Source organism: Pelophylax lessonae, assembly GCF_965119305.1.
Source record: "Pelophylax lessonae genome assembly, chromosome: 1".
Classification (NCBI taxonomy): domain Eukaryota; kingdom Metazoa; phylum Chordata; class Amphibia; order Anura; family Ranidae; genus Pelophylax; species Pelophylax lessonae.
The window spans coordinates 51,690,559-51,705,169 of record NC_138768.1 but is presented as its reverse complement, the minus strand read 5'-3'; the positions used below and the strand labels follow the sequence as shown (position 1 = coordinate 51,705,169).

At 43.5% G+C, this 14,611-nt stretch overlaps 1 protein-coding gene across 2 annotated transcripts in view; it reads right to left on the bottom strand.

Moving 5' to 3' along the window:
• Positions 1–14,611, bottom strand: part of SMAD2 (SMAD family member 2) — a 152,424-nt gene that overhangs the window by 33,107 nt on the left and 104,706 nt on the right. For both annotated transcript variants that reach the window (XM_082254630.1, XM_082254631.1), the window contains 2 exons: positions 14,084–14,277; positions 1,187–1,321 (listed from right to left, as the gene is read on the bottom strand). In XM_082254630.1, the coding sequence (XP_082110756.1) occupies positions 1,187–1,321; positions 14,084–14,277 (329 nt within the window). The remainder of the gene's footprint in view (positions 1–1,186; positions 1,322–14,083; positions 14,278–14,611) is intronic.

Sequence of the window (14,611 nt, the reverse complement as noted above, 5' to 3'; positions counted from 1 at the left end):
TATGCTCATTTAATGTGACCAAACTGATTGAATTATATTTAAAAAAAAAAAGAAGAAGAAGAAGAAAGCTCCCAGGCTTAGAAGAGCTCTTGATTGATTTTGACCCTTCAATCGGCAATGGCAGGTGACCAAGGGGCAGAACTATATTGTGTAGTTGCATCGTTTGATTTAATAGATGATGAATGGCTTTCTGCAATCATTCACATTGTCATCAATCAACAGCCATGGAGATTCAGATCATTTCATTTGCTCATTAGTGTATATGTATAGTATAGCATTGTGGCTATAGCAAAGCCAGCAGTCTTACTTAGTGGCTAAAGTGTACCTAAAATCAAATGGTTATTTTCACATTGTGAACAAAATGGGGAAGTTAGTGATATTAAAGTCTCTTTCTTTTTTTTTTTTAATACCCAACATGTTATGCTTATGGGCTCCGTGCAATGGTTTTGCACAGAGCAGCCCGTATCCTTCTCAATCAGGTCCCACTCCAGCTCTACTGGCCCCCACCCCACCTGCCGGGTGCCCCCACAGCAAGCAGCTAGCTCCTGGGGCACCTAAGCAGGCATGCTTCCAAGACGCTGCTGTGTGTCAATTCACACACTGAGCCATGGCTTGGCCCGCCCACCCTCCTCCTGATTGGCTTACTGGCTGTGATTGACAGCCGCGGGAGCCAATAGCTCCTGCTGCTGCTAAAATCCAATCAGGAGTGTGAGTTCCTGGAGAGGCAAGGATCTCGCGAACATCGCTGGATCGCGAGGGTGCTCAGGTGAGTATTCAGGGAGGCTACTACACAAAGGTTTTTAACCTTCATGCATAGAATGTATGAAGGCAAGAAATCCTGTGCCTTTTCAAAATTGTTACAACTAAGTTGCACCGATCTGAGAGGGTGTCATTGGAAACAATGGGCTGCGACCACTCATGCAACTTGTCAAGTAGCACAAGTGTGAATGGTCCCCTTAAACAGTTCTTGCAAAGATTTGTTTTTAGATTTGATGAGGTAGGGAAAGGTGAGAACCTGTCAGGTTTTATTTCCATCTGTGTTGGGGAGATTTCTCTACAGTTCCTGTACCCAAAAAGAAGAGCAGAGGATATCCTGTGACAGAGGATTTTCCCATTGCAGTCAAAAGGAAAAGATGAAAAATATACTGATCTGTGAGAGCAAAGGGTTGGTGGTTTTTTTTCTTACCTGGTATATAGTTGCTCTGAGGCTCGATGCCTGCTGGGAAATTAGTGTTTTCCGGAATGGAATGTTGGTAGTCATCGAGGGGAGGAAGTTCTGTTAAGATCTCCGTGTGGCGGGGGACTAATACAGGTGGTAAGACTACGAAAGAAAAGTTGTTTTTTTTTTAGTTTAATTTGCAACACACAAGTATTTCTAGACAAAACGTTTTACTTATTGTTTCATGCGTAGACAGCCACTGTGCTTATGCAAGTTACAAATTAATAAGATGCACTTAAAGTGTATGTAATGCCTAATAATGAATTGTCTTGTTCGTTTCCCTTTAGTATGCTAACCACTTGACCTCCGAAAGATTTACCCCCCTTCATGTCCAGAACATTTTTTGCTATATGGCACTGCGTTACTTTAACTGTTAAATGCGCAGTCATGCAGCGCTGTACATAAATTACATTTATGTCATTTTTTTCCCCCACAAAATAGAGCTTTGTGATATTCTATCACCACTGCATTTTTTATTTTTTGCAATATAAACAAAAAAAGGCCAACAATTTTGGAAAAAAAAAATATATATATATATTTTTTACTTTCTGCTATAAAATATATCCAATAAAAAAAAAAAAAAAACAAAACTGGATTTTTGTAAGAACCTACCGTAAAATTATTTTCTCTGAAAACAGAGGCAGACGCAGCTCCATCTTCATTTCTAGTAGGGTTATGCTCCTCCCATAAGGAATAGGCACTAGGCAGGCAAAAAGCTTAACCACACCTATGGGAGCTGTCCCTACAGGCATAACCCCTCTCACACTGCTATCATTAATTAGTTAAATTGCAAGCAGTCCCCGTCCATCGCAGCACTGTCGCGGCAAGGCCTAGTTCTGGACTATAACCTGGGAGACCGTAAGGATCTAGATTATCCAGTGCTAAAACCACAGCCGGCTGTTGCTTGTAGTTCCTCTGGATCTTGGTCCTTCAGGAACTAACTTGTGAAAATCACAAACTTTCCCTGTTACAGTTAACCACTTGCCGACTGCCTAACGCCGATCTACGTCGGCAGTCAGCCCCTCACAGGCAAAGTGACGTAGGGCTACGTCACTAGCTTGTGAGGGTCTAGGGAGCGGGCACGCGCCCCCGCGTGGTCACGGACCCCCCCGCGCGTGTGACCAGCGGACCCGATGTCCGCCGGTCACTCGGCGATCGGCGGGGGGAGAGGGAGAATGTCAGGCAGCTTGTGTAAACAAGCCACCTGTCATTCTCCTCGCTGTAAAGACACTGATCACACGGATCTAGTATGTAGATCCGTTGATCAGTGTCCTTACAGCTCAAGCCACAGCCAATCACAGTAGAAAGCACGCCCCTAGGGATACACACAGCCCCTCCCTCCCAAATAAAGTTAACCCCTTCACTACCAGTGTATTTTTACAGTAACAGTGCATATATATATAGCACTGATTACTGTAGAAATGTCACTGGTAACCCCAAAAGTGTCACAAATGTCAGTCAAGGGTCCGATCTGTCCGCCCCAATGTCGCAGTACCGCAAAAAAAAAAAAAAAAAAAAAAAAAAAAAAAAAAAAAAATCGCAGATCGCCGCCATTACACGTTAAAAAAAAAACCAACAAAAATGACAAAAATCTTTCCCTTTGTTAGTAAACGCGATAACTTTTGCGCAAACCAATCAAAATACGCTTTTTGCGATTTTTTTTACCAAACATAGGTAGCATAAAACAAATTGGACGAAAATGTTAAAATTTTGATTTTTAGATTTTTTTTGGGGGGAATTTCATATAAAAAAATGTGAAAAATATTGCTATTTTTGCAAAATTGACGCTCTTTTTTTGTTTATAGCGCGTGATCAAAAAAAAAAAAAAAAAAAATCGCACAGGTGATCAAATACCACCAAAAGAAAGCTCTGTTTGTGGGGAAAAAAAGGACGCCAAATTTGTTTAGGTACAGCGTCGCACGACCGCGCAATTGTCCGTTAAAGTCACGCAGTGCCGAATCGCAAAATACCCCCTGGTCGGAATGGGGGTAAAATCTTCCGGGGCTTAAGTGGTTAAGACCGAAGTCCCAGCAGGGCTAGGTCCTATTCCTAACACTAGGCAGAACAAACTGATGATAGCAGAGTGTGAGGGGTTATGCCTGCAGGGACAGCCCCCATAGGTGTGGTTAAGCTTTTTGCCTGCCTAGTGCCTATTCCTGATGGGAGGAGAATAACCCTACTAAGTAATGAAGATGGAGCTGCGTCTGTCAATGAACGATAGAGAAAAAAAAATTAATTTCTTCATAAATTTAGGTCAATATGTATTCTGTTACATATTTTTGTAATAAGCATATATTGATTTGTTTGCGCAAAAGTTATAACGTCTACAAATTATGGTATATATATATATATACTAGAATTTTTTTTTTTTTTTAATACCAGTAACGGCAGCGATCAGCAGATTCTATCAGGACTGCGATATTCGGCAAGCAATCTGACAGTTTTGAAACTTTGTGGGAACCAGTGACACTAATACAGTGATCAGTGCTAAAGATATTCACTGTACTGATACTGGGTAGGAAGGGGTTAAAAATCTAGAGCGCTCAAAGGGTTAAATGTGTGCCTAACCAGGGTTGTGTGTACAGTGTGGTACTTTCACTAAGGGATATGCTGGATTTTAGTCCCTTCTTTGCAGGGAAACAAAATCCAGCACTTCCCTGTTGACAGGATGGAGTTCTGCATGGTTTACATATGCAGAGCTCCATCCAGCATGTCTCCTCGCCAATCAGCTGGTGCCAACAGTCATCCATTGGCCGGCACCAGCTGATTGGCTTGTGCTGTGACTAAATCACAGCAGAAGCGGCGCGCCCCCTAACAGGAAGAGCAGAATCAAGTATATTTATGTGATTCTGCACAGACTGGAAACCCTGTAGCAGTAAAGCTAAAATGGGGCAGTCATTAAATGGCTAAATATAGAAGTGAAAGTGCTTTCAGATATTAGTTATATATCTGCTGGCTTTGCCAGAAGTTATCCAAAAAATCTTTGTGCTCTCCGCGGCACTGGTATCAGCTACCTCTGAAACACAGAACACCTTCTTCCTATTAGTGAGGATGAGGAGCGGAGGCGGAGGAGGTGCTCCGTTTTCCTAACACAATCTTTGTCCTAGAGTGACCATGCCACTCCTCCACAGATACATTACAGAGAGTGAGCGTAGTCACTCTAGGACAGAAAGTGCGTTAGCAAAACACACCACCTCCTTCACTTCTCCATTAAGCTGCCCATGCATGTACTGAAATTCGGCCGGTTCAGCAGGGAAATTCAATTAGTGTTTGGGCACGGTGGTTACACCGATCGACTTTTGTACAACCACCGTGTTAAATAAAAAATGAAACAAATTTTGCCACCACATCTAAGGACTGGCAAGCAGCAATATATTTTTGTTCTTGAGATTAGATACATTTAATAAGATGTCAATGCACACAGGCATCCATTTACTGTATGATTTTCTTGAAACAAAGTTACATTCCTGCTCACCAGTGTGGAAGGTTATTACTTTCTAAATCGGGGCTCGACAAACCCCAGGCGCCAGATCGCCATGGCGACTAGAAATTGCGTCCTGGCGCCTGGGCTTTTCAGCCCATTCACTGCCGGGGTTGCAGGCTGTAGCATTCTGAGAGTGTCTCTCTCCTATGCAGCCCAGAGCGTGCGCTAATGGTTCCCCCCCTCCCCTCCACAGAGAAGGTAGAGCTTCTCCTCCTCCCGCCCTCTCCTCCCGTGTTGTGATCCCAGGAGCACATGGAGCCACCAGGGCTGGTCGGATTGTGGCTCCAGCAGAGAGCACAGGCAGAAATACAGTAGCTACATATATCCTGGAGGGGGTGAGAGTAAGATACCGATCCTTACAAACCTCATGCCGTTTATCTGTGCTACAGTTTTGTTTCTCCTACACTGCAACCTCTGGCAATTAACCCTCTCCCTGGAGGCTAGGGGAGGACTGAGCTTATCTACTCTGCTTTATTTAAGTGATGCTTACCTAAATGGTTTAATGATTAACTCTTTACAGCAGGGGTCTTCAAACTATGGCCCTCCAGGTGTTTAGGAACTACAATTCCCATGACAGATATTTCTTTTTTTTTTGTGTATGTTCATTTAACCACTTAAGGACCGCCGACCGCAGATTTACTGCGACAGGCAGCCCTTCTTGCGTGAACCGACGTAGCTGTACATCGGTCGCGCGCCCCGCTCTCCCGTCCCCAATTGGCAGCGGGGACTTTGATCCCCCCCCCCGCTAAGAGAGAAGGATGGTCAGCTGTTGTAAAACACAGCTGACCGTTCTCTCTGGAATAATCACAGAGCGCCTGTGATCCTTCTATGTAGGATCACAGGTCTCTGTGATCATTTCAAAAGCGCAACCCCCATACAGTTAGAAAAACTCCCCTAGGCTTACATTTAACCCCTTGATCACCCATAATGTTAACCCCTTCCCTGCCAGTGTCATTATTCCAGTAACAGTGCATATTTTTAGCACTGATTACTGTAGTACTAAGGACATCAATTTTATTCAGGTAAAGCGTCGCATGACCGCACAATTGTCAGTTAAAGTCACGCAGTGCCGAATCGCAAAAAATGGCCTGGTCATTAAGGGGTCAAATACTTCCGGTGCAGAAGTGGTTAATACACGTCTCTATTTGTAGTGAACAGTGCAGTTTGCTGAAGAGGCCAATGATTTTGCCCCGCCTCCTTATGATCTATCCAATCTCTGTTGTGCCTGTTCCATCAGCCCCAGTCTATACTTCACCTGCTGATGCGCACACACACACACACAGACACAGACACACACACACACACACACAGACACAGACACAGACACAGACACACACACACACAGACACAGACAGACACACACACACACACAGAGACAGACACACACAGACAGACACACACAGACAGACACACACACACAGACAGACAGACACACACAGACAGACAGACACAGACAGACACACACAGACAGACAGACACAGACAGACAGACACACACAGACAGACACACACAGACAGACACACACAGACAGACACACACAGACAGACACACACAGACAGACACACACAGACAGACACACACAGACAGACACACACAGACAGACACACACAGACAGACACACACAGACAGACACACACAGACAGACACACACAGACAGACACACACAGACAGACACACACAGACAGACACACACACACAGACAGACACACACAGACAGACACACACAGACAGACACACACAGACAGACACACACAGACAGACACACACACACAGACAGACACACACACACAGACACACACACACAGACAGACAGACACACACAGACAGACAGACACACACAGACAGACAGACACACACAGACAGACAACACACACAGACAGACAACACACACAGACAGACAGACACACACAGACAGACAGACACACACAGACAGACAGACACACACAGACAGACAGACACAGACACACAGACAGACAGACACAGACACACAGACAGACAGACAGACACAGACACACACTGAGTGTATGTTAAAGCTGGATACACACTATACACTGTTACTAGACACTGTTGTCAGATTTCCTTCAGATTTACCTTTTCTATGTAGTGCAAGGGCCGGCCTGATTGCATACAAATTGAAAGTGTTTAGGTTTGACCTCATATTATATGGTTTTGGTAAGTCTGAAGGAAAAAATCTAAAGAAAATTGTATAGTGTGTATGGCCCATTAGGTGTGCTGGGCAGGTGACAAATTGGAGTACATGCACACTAGAGGCTGGAAAATTGGTGAGTTTAAACACCGCCTCTCCCCTTGACAACTGCACTAATGCCCCCTCTGCTGCTCTGAGTCTCTGATTAAAAAGACTGCCACTTCTCTAAAAAGCAATCCACACACAGATTTCTTTTCAGAGACAATTGACAGGCAATGAGGAGGTGATATGTCACCGTAAATGCTGCAGCACAGACCCTTTTATTTAAATGGGTTACATTTAGTAGTAGTGGGCTGTAATTGTTGAGAGAAGGTGCACAAATGATGGCAGGCTTATAGGCACTCCAGTGCATTACTTTTCCTAGGGTCCCACAATGCTACTAAGATGGCTCTGGATGTGCTGGCGGGAAGTTTAAAGCCCAACAGCCAGAAAAAGAAAAAAGAAAACCTGGTTCTTAACTTTTTTAGCTGGCTCCTAGATTCAAAGTAAATTTGTCAAGTCCTGTTCTAAATTGTTTTGTAATGCTAACCAGAGATCAAATACCCTGGTTTGGGCACAGAAATGAAATGTAGCGATCGGGAGGAGCCGCTGTACTAACTATGCGATATCAGTACAGCAATCTCCTCCACTGAGCTACTGTGTTCTGACAGGGGGACATCCGATGCTCCACAGAGGGCAATGCATATCGATCGAGTCAACCTGAAAAATGGACAGTAAAAGGGGCCCAACTCTTGTAATACTTTGCTGCTCTCAATACGAATGTCTTCTGGTTTTATTTTCCTGTATTCTTTACTGGATTATATTGTAATGCCTTTGTACACATGATAAGAATATTAGAAGAATGTTCGTCTGTTTTTTTTTGTTTTTTTTTTTGGGGGGGGGGGGGGGGTTGCATGTTAGTCTCATATCGAAAAACGAATAGGTTACTAAAGTTACGAAAGTTCTCATACCACAGAATACAACTTCAGAAGTGATGTCATTTAATGCATACTTTCAATTCTAAGCATGCATGGTCACACAATTTTTTTTCATGCAAATACCATATGAAGTACACAAAAAAAAATAATTGGTTGTTCTGTTATCGTACGAGAACATTTTTGGGCTTGTCCCTTCGGGTATTTTTGTGATCAGCTCTCGAAAGCTGTATACTAATGTTCAGATTATCGAATGAGCGCTCCAAAAAGCGGTATTCTGCATCTGATTTTCTCATTGAGTGTACTAGGCATTACCGTATTATGTGAAACAATCTTATACACATTTGTAGGTCTAAGGCTCCGTTCACATCTAGGCGTTTTGGGGCGTTTTTCTACTCTAGGATCAGCTCTCAAAACGCCCAACAAGACAAATCCTATTCATTTCAATGGCCCCTGTTCACATCTGAGCGTTTTGACACTGTGAGCAAAACGCCCAACGCTCAAAAAAGTACATGAGCTTCTTTTTTGGCAGATTACAGGCGTTTTCCATTGGTCTCCAGTCAATCTAAAAACGCCTGCACAAAAACGCCTGTAAAAACGCCCATAAAAAAGCCTGAAAAAACGCCCATAAAAACGCCTGTAATAGCAACGCCAAGATGTGAACGGAGCCTAGATGCCTCCCTGTGAATGTCAATGTACATCTGTTCCTTCCTACTGTACTGTTCAGAGCAATACTTTGAATAATAAAAGCGGCCTATCCTGTGTGGAAACCTCTTCCAAACAACTAACTAGAAAGGTAAGACTTTTTTTGTAAAAAGAAACAAATATAGTGGGAGGGAGTTCCCGAATTTAGCTGCAAAAGTGGAAATACACTTTAAAAAAGCTAAAATAGGGGGGAAAAAAATAAATAAATAAAAGGATTGGACAGGCTGCCAAATTGTACGATTTGACCACACGAACTTGTTCTTCGTTTACGATAAAATGGACTGATTTATATAGTAAGTTTCATATACAGTCATATGTAAAAAAACTACACCTAAGGGCCCTTCACACGGACTTTTCTGATCAGGTCTGCCTGTCAGTTTTTCAGGCGGACCTGATCGGATGCTCCATTCACCTCTATGGAGCAGCGGATATCAGCAGTGACATCCCCACTGACACCCGCTGCTATCCGATCCGGTCTGTGAAATCCAGACGGATGGAAACCCTATTTTCCATCCGTCTGGAGGATCAGATGAAAATGGACAGGCGGTCCGTTTTCATCCGATCTCCATAGAGGAGAGCGAGGATCTGACAGGTCAGTCTCTGCAAAGTAATCGGAGATGGAGCTGTCATCCGCCTGTTAAGTAGGGATCGGCGGATCAATCCCCCACTGAGCAAAACAGAGTCCGCCGGGCGGAAAGCCATTGTGAAAGGACCAATTGGGTCTATCTCTGCTTACTTTGCAGAGACAGACCTGTGAGATCCCCACTCTCCTCAATGGAAGATCGGATAAAAACAGGACCGCCTGTCCATTTTCATCCGATCCTCCAGACGGATGGAAAAAAGGGTTTCCATCCATCTGGATTTCACGGACAGGATTGGACTGGATCGGATAGCAGTGGGTGTCAGCGGACGTCACTTCTGACATCCGCTGCTCCATAGGGGTGCATGGAGCATCCGATCTGGTCCGCCTGAAAAGCCTACAGGCGGACCTGATCGGAAAGCCCGTGTGAAAGGTCCCTAATTGAAATGGTTGACTTTTTAAACCTATTTGAACAGACAAATGTTCATTTTCCATGCAAACATTGTCTACAGATAAAGGCGATTCGCATGAACAAAGTACACAAATTGACATCAGAAATCACATTTCACATGAAAAGAGTAAGTGCCCACCTACATATCCATGAATTTACAATCAGGTGTTCCAGATTAGGTGCCAATGATTAGCCTACACACAGCCAGGCCAGGGAAAATAGCTGTCAGTGACACCAGCCATTGATTTGTACAGAGTAGAAATCTGTCAGATGTCACCGCAGTTTGCTGTAACTTCTCAATTAAGCAAGTTAGTTACATGCGAATATAGCGGACCCCAGACACAGAACATTGGGTAGATTTACGCAAACTGGTTCAGCTCTGCATAGAAACAAATCAGCTTTCAGGTTTTTTTGTGAACGCCTAATTGAACAAGTAGAAGCAGATTGGCTACCATGCACAGATTTTGCTCTCTCCGGTTTTAGTAAATTCACTGTGTCAAAGGCCAGCATTTCTGCAGAGTTTGACCACAGCCAATTGGCCAGTTTGTATGTGGCCATTGCACAGAGTTTCCGCGCCTCTGAACGCAACAAACTGTCTGCCTGTGTGAATGTAACCTTATGAATTGTACAAGTGGAGCCTGTCCTAAACTTTAGACATCTATGGTCTGGGTACATTTTTCGCTACTGGCATGTGTGATGTCCTCAATTCAGCTCCAAAAGGACCCTCAGAAAGAAGTTTTTGGATGTCTAGGAGTCTGGTAAACGATTTAAAAAGACAACCAAATTATAGGAAAATAATCTTTAAATTATGTCTATTTCAAACGACTGCTAATGTCTCCAGAACCAGCCAGCCCTGCAAATTCAGCCCAAAAGTTGACAGTCTGATCCTAAAAATTATTTCTCTTAGAATTCCAAAACGTCTTAACAGGATCTTGCACAGTTTGTGTTGTATTGCATGAATCTACAATCATAAAGATTGCTCTGATTTAACCTGCATATTTGTGTCAGGAAAAAGCTTTTGCCCCCCCAAAAAAAAAAAAAATAAAATAAAAAAACATTAGAGAAAGAATACAGTTTCCCATTAACATAAGGCAAAGACCAATCCTTCTGTAACAATGTGATTTGGCAGCAGAAATGTTTGGCGCAAACTAATAACAGTATTTTAGGAGAAGAACCTCTTAAAGCGGAGTTCCGGGCACAGAAATGATTTTTTGCTGAACATACACCCGGGACAGTCAGGGCTAGCACATTCCACAATGGCTAGCCTCTGATCTGTCCCGGTTCGCACTTACCTTTTAGAAGAAATACTTACTTAGAAAATTTCTTCCACAGCGTTTCCATCTCTGTTGTGGGCAGCTGAAGCCGGCGCGGTCCTCTTCTCTGTCTTCTTCCGCGTCTTCGTGTCCCAGAATGCACTGCACCGGCCCCTCTCGTCACTTCCGGTGCGGCGCCGCATTCCTAAACAGCTTCTGGGCATGCCCAGAAGCTGTTTAGCAGGGGAATGCGGCGTCGCCCGGAAATGACGAGCGGGGCCGGTGCCGTCGCATTGATTCCTGGGAGCGATGACGTTCAGCTCCCAGGAATTATCGCGAGGCAGGAAGTGACAGGGTGAGCCGTGGCTCCGAGGGAGGAAGCAGTCAGAGGTGAGTATTTACGATCTTCAATAAAAAGGTGAGTAAACAAAAAAAATAAAAATAACTATCCAATTCCTTTTCAGGTGAGCTCTACCTAGCGGAGGGGCACAAAAAAAAAATCGTTTTTGTGCCCGGAACTCCGCTTTAAGCAGATTGGTAGGAATTATATGGTTTGGGGTTGCTTTGCAGCTTTAGGGCCTGGGCAGTTTACAGTCACGTCAACTATGAATTTTTCATCGTATCAAAAGCGTGAATAGTGAAAATGTGGGAGAATGTTCCTGAAAATTGACATTGAATAGGAAATGGATAATAATACAAAGCACATTAGCAATTCCACTAAGGAATGGCTGAAAGAGAAAAGTGTTATGGGCTTGCCTAGTCAGAGCTCTGATTTGAATCCCATTAAAATGTTTGGGGGGGGGGGGGATGAGAAGTTTATGCAAGAAAACCCAAAGATTTTGCAATAAAGAACAGGCCTCAAATTTCATCAATTTGATGTTGGAGACGGGTGGGCTGTTACACAAAATAACTAAGAAATACATTTCTGCTAGATAGTGCAATCCTAGTTTCTATCAATACATTTTTATTTATATATTCTATTTCTGTTAGGTGGACATGGCCTATTTTCTGCAATTTAAAGTGATAATTTTGTCAGAAAATTAAGTACTGCTAGATCACGTGAGGCCTTTTGCAGGTATAGATATGTAAAACATTACAAACAAAAGTGTCTATACTCTGTAATATTCACTAATACAATGCCTCACCCTGCTCTGCATATGCTCAGTTGCTCTCTTTTTATTAAAGGGGTTGTAAAGGCAGTGCTCACAATCACCGCCAGCCTTCATGCTAGTATAAAATGTACTATACAGTGTTTTTTTTTTTTTTTTTTTTAATTCTTCCTCTTCTAATTACTTTTTTTCTCCTCGCCAATCACTGGTCACGTGACTGCCTGCTTCTTTCTCCGATGTATGCACTACAGAGAGGCAGAGATCTCCCTCTGATGTCTGCCGGGTGGTCACGTGACTGGCCGCCGGTTTCTTTCTCCGATGTATGCACTACAGAGAGACGGGGCAGCGATCTCCCTCTGATGTCTGCCGGGTGGTCACGTGACTGCCCACCGGTTTCTTTCTCCGATGTATGCACTACAGAGAGACGGGGCAGAGATCTCCCTCTGATGTCTGCAGGTGGTCATGTGACTGCTAATCAGCGAGGTGAAATAAGGTATTTAGAAGAAGCATTAAAAAAAAAAAAAAAAAGACATACACTGTATAGTACATTTTATACTAGCAGAGGGGCTGGCAAAGAGTGAGAGCAGTAATTTTACTACTGCTCGGAACGGTGACAGAAGGGGAGGGGCGGCTCACACACAGGAGCTGACAGGGAGAGAGGAGAGCTGCGGGATGACGAAGGCACGTTAACTGACCACAGTAATCAAGGCTTAACAGTCATGATTACCGTGGTCACATCACACAGGGGGGACACAGGAACTGGCAGGATCAACCAGGCTTTTTACAGTTTAGAAAAGGAAAGATTGTACAAGCACTATGCAGTTTATATTGCTTTAAAACAGGGATCCTCAAACTACGGCCCTCCAGCTGTTGCAAAACTACACATCCCATGAGGCCATGTAAAATTCTCATTTACAGACATGACTAGGTATGATGGGAATTGTAGTTCCTGAACAACTAGAGGGCCATAGTTTGAAGACCCCTGCAAAGGAACATGAACACAGGAGCTGACAGGGAGAGAAGAGCGATGCAGGATGATGGAAGCATATAAACTGACCACAGTAATCAAGGCTAAAAAGATTACCATGACGACAACACATAAGGGGGCACAGGAACTGGCAGGATCAACCAGGTTTTTTACAATTTAGAAAAGGAAAAATTGCACAAGCACTATGCAGTTTATAATGCTTTAAAGAACAGGATTTTTGTTTTCTTTTTAGGGTAACAAATGCTTTAAAGGCACTGTGGCAAATTTGTATAGGCCGATCTGCTAACAGCCTAAAGATTTACTGCTGCTCAAGGGCTCTGGGCTTCAACAAAATGGCGGCCTCCAGCAAGAAGAAACCGGAGCAATACAGGAGGCAATTTACGGCTCACACTAATTTTGGTTGCATAAATATTAAATGCGAAATGTATGTTTCTTACTAAAGAACATTATTTTTATCAAGTTATGGGTAAAGTTCCACTTTAAAGTGTACATTCCCCTTTACAGAATGTGTAAGGTGACCTTACTCTGGACCCCCTCCCCATTCAACACGGTCCCACTGTACCAGATTGCAGCAATCCCCCGCAGTTAGACACCGAAAAGCCACTTCATCAGTCCAGGGATTTAAAACCCCTGTGGCTTATTCATGTATCTGTATTGCTTAGCCAGTACGGATTACAGGGATTCTAATTTGTCAGTACCGTCACATGGGTGATGCTGACCAATCAGAAGCGGTCTAGCCCATACTGAAAGCGCTGTGAGAAGAGGAGAGAAAGCTGCCGGGATTTCAAATCCCGGACAGGTGAAGAGGTTTTTCAGTGTCTAACGGTGGGGGATCATGGCAATCTGGTACCGGGGATCCAGTGTAAGGTCCTCTTACAGATTTTCTGTAAAGGTGAACTTACACTAAGTAAATACCTTTACATATATTCACATCACTGTATTATTGGTCTCCCAAACCATTTTAAAAAGGAGAAAGCAGACCCATACCATGTCCTGACTATGTTCTCCACATTCTAAACTCATGCTGGCAGGATTTTCTCTCCAGACATATCTTGTTATTTCTGTAACGGTTTTGTAATATGTATTTGTACCACCTGTATCACTCGCCACTGTTTGTATGATTCATATGGGATACAACTATATATGTATGTATAGTAGGTTACAGTCCACTTACCGGGAGTTTCCACTCTTTGATAGTGATAAGGGTTGACGCACACTTCATCTTTCTTAAGATTAAATGCGTATTCACAATTTTCAATTGCCTTCAGTTCGTGATGACTGTGAAGGTCTGGCCAACGCCAGAGGCGGCAGTAAATGACGTGCGGTAACCCTTTACGATGGGACACTTGAAGGCGGCCATCAAGAGACCTGGACAGCAGAAGGGTGGATAATTAGGAAGAAAAAAAAAAATAAAATAAAAAGGTTTGTCCTGTGTCTTTAGATAATAACAGCAAACAGTGAAGCAAAAGATAGAAGGAACATAGGAAAGTACAGGAAAGAGCACTCTGTCTTTAACACTCACACAGAATCAGAGAGGTTGTGGTTGAAGAGGATCCCCGCACAAATGGACATTTCACCCAAGGCACCTTGCAATATAGATTGCCTTGCTTTTTGTCGTTTTGAACAGTTTTAAACCTAGGGGGGTGGTCAAGAACCCTGCTGCCTAAAGCTGAACACGTGCTACAACCCGTATTTAATCCAA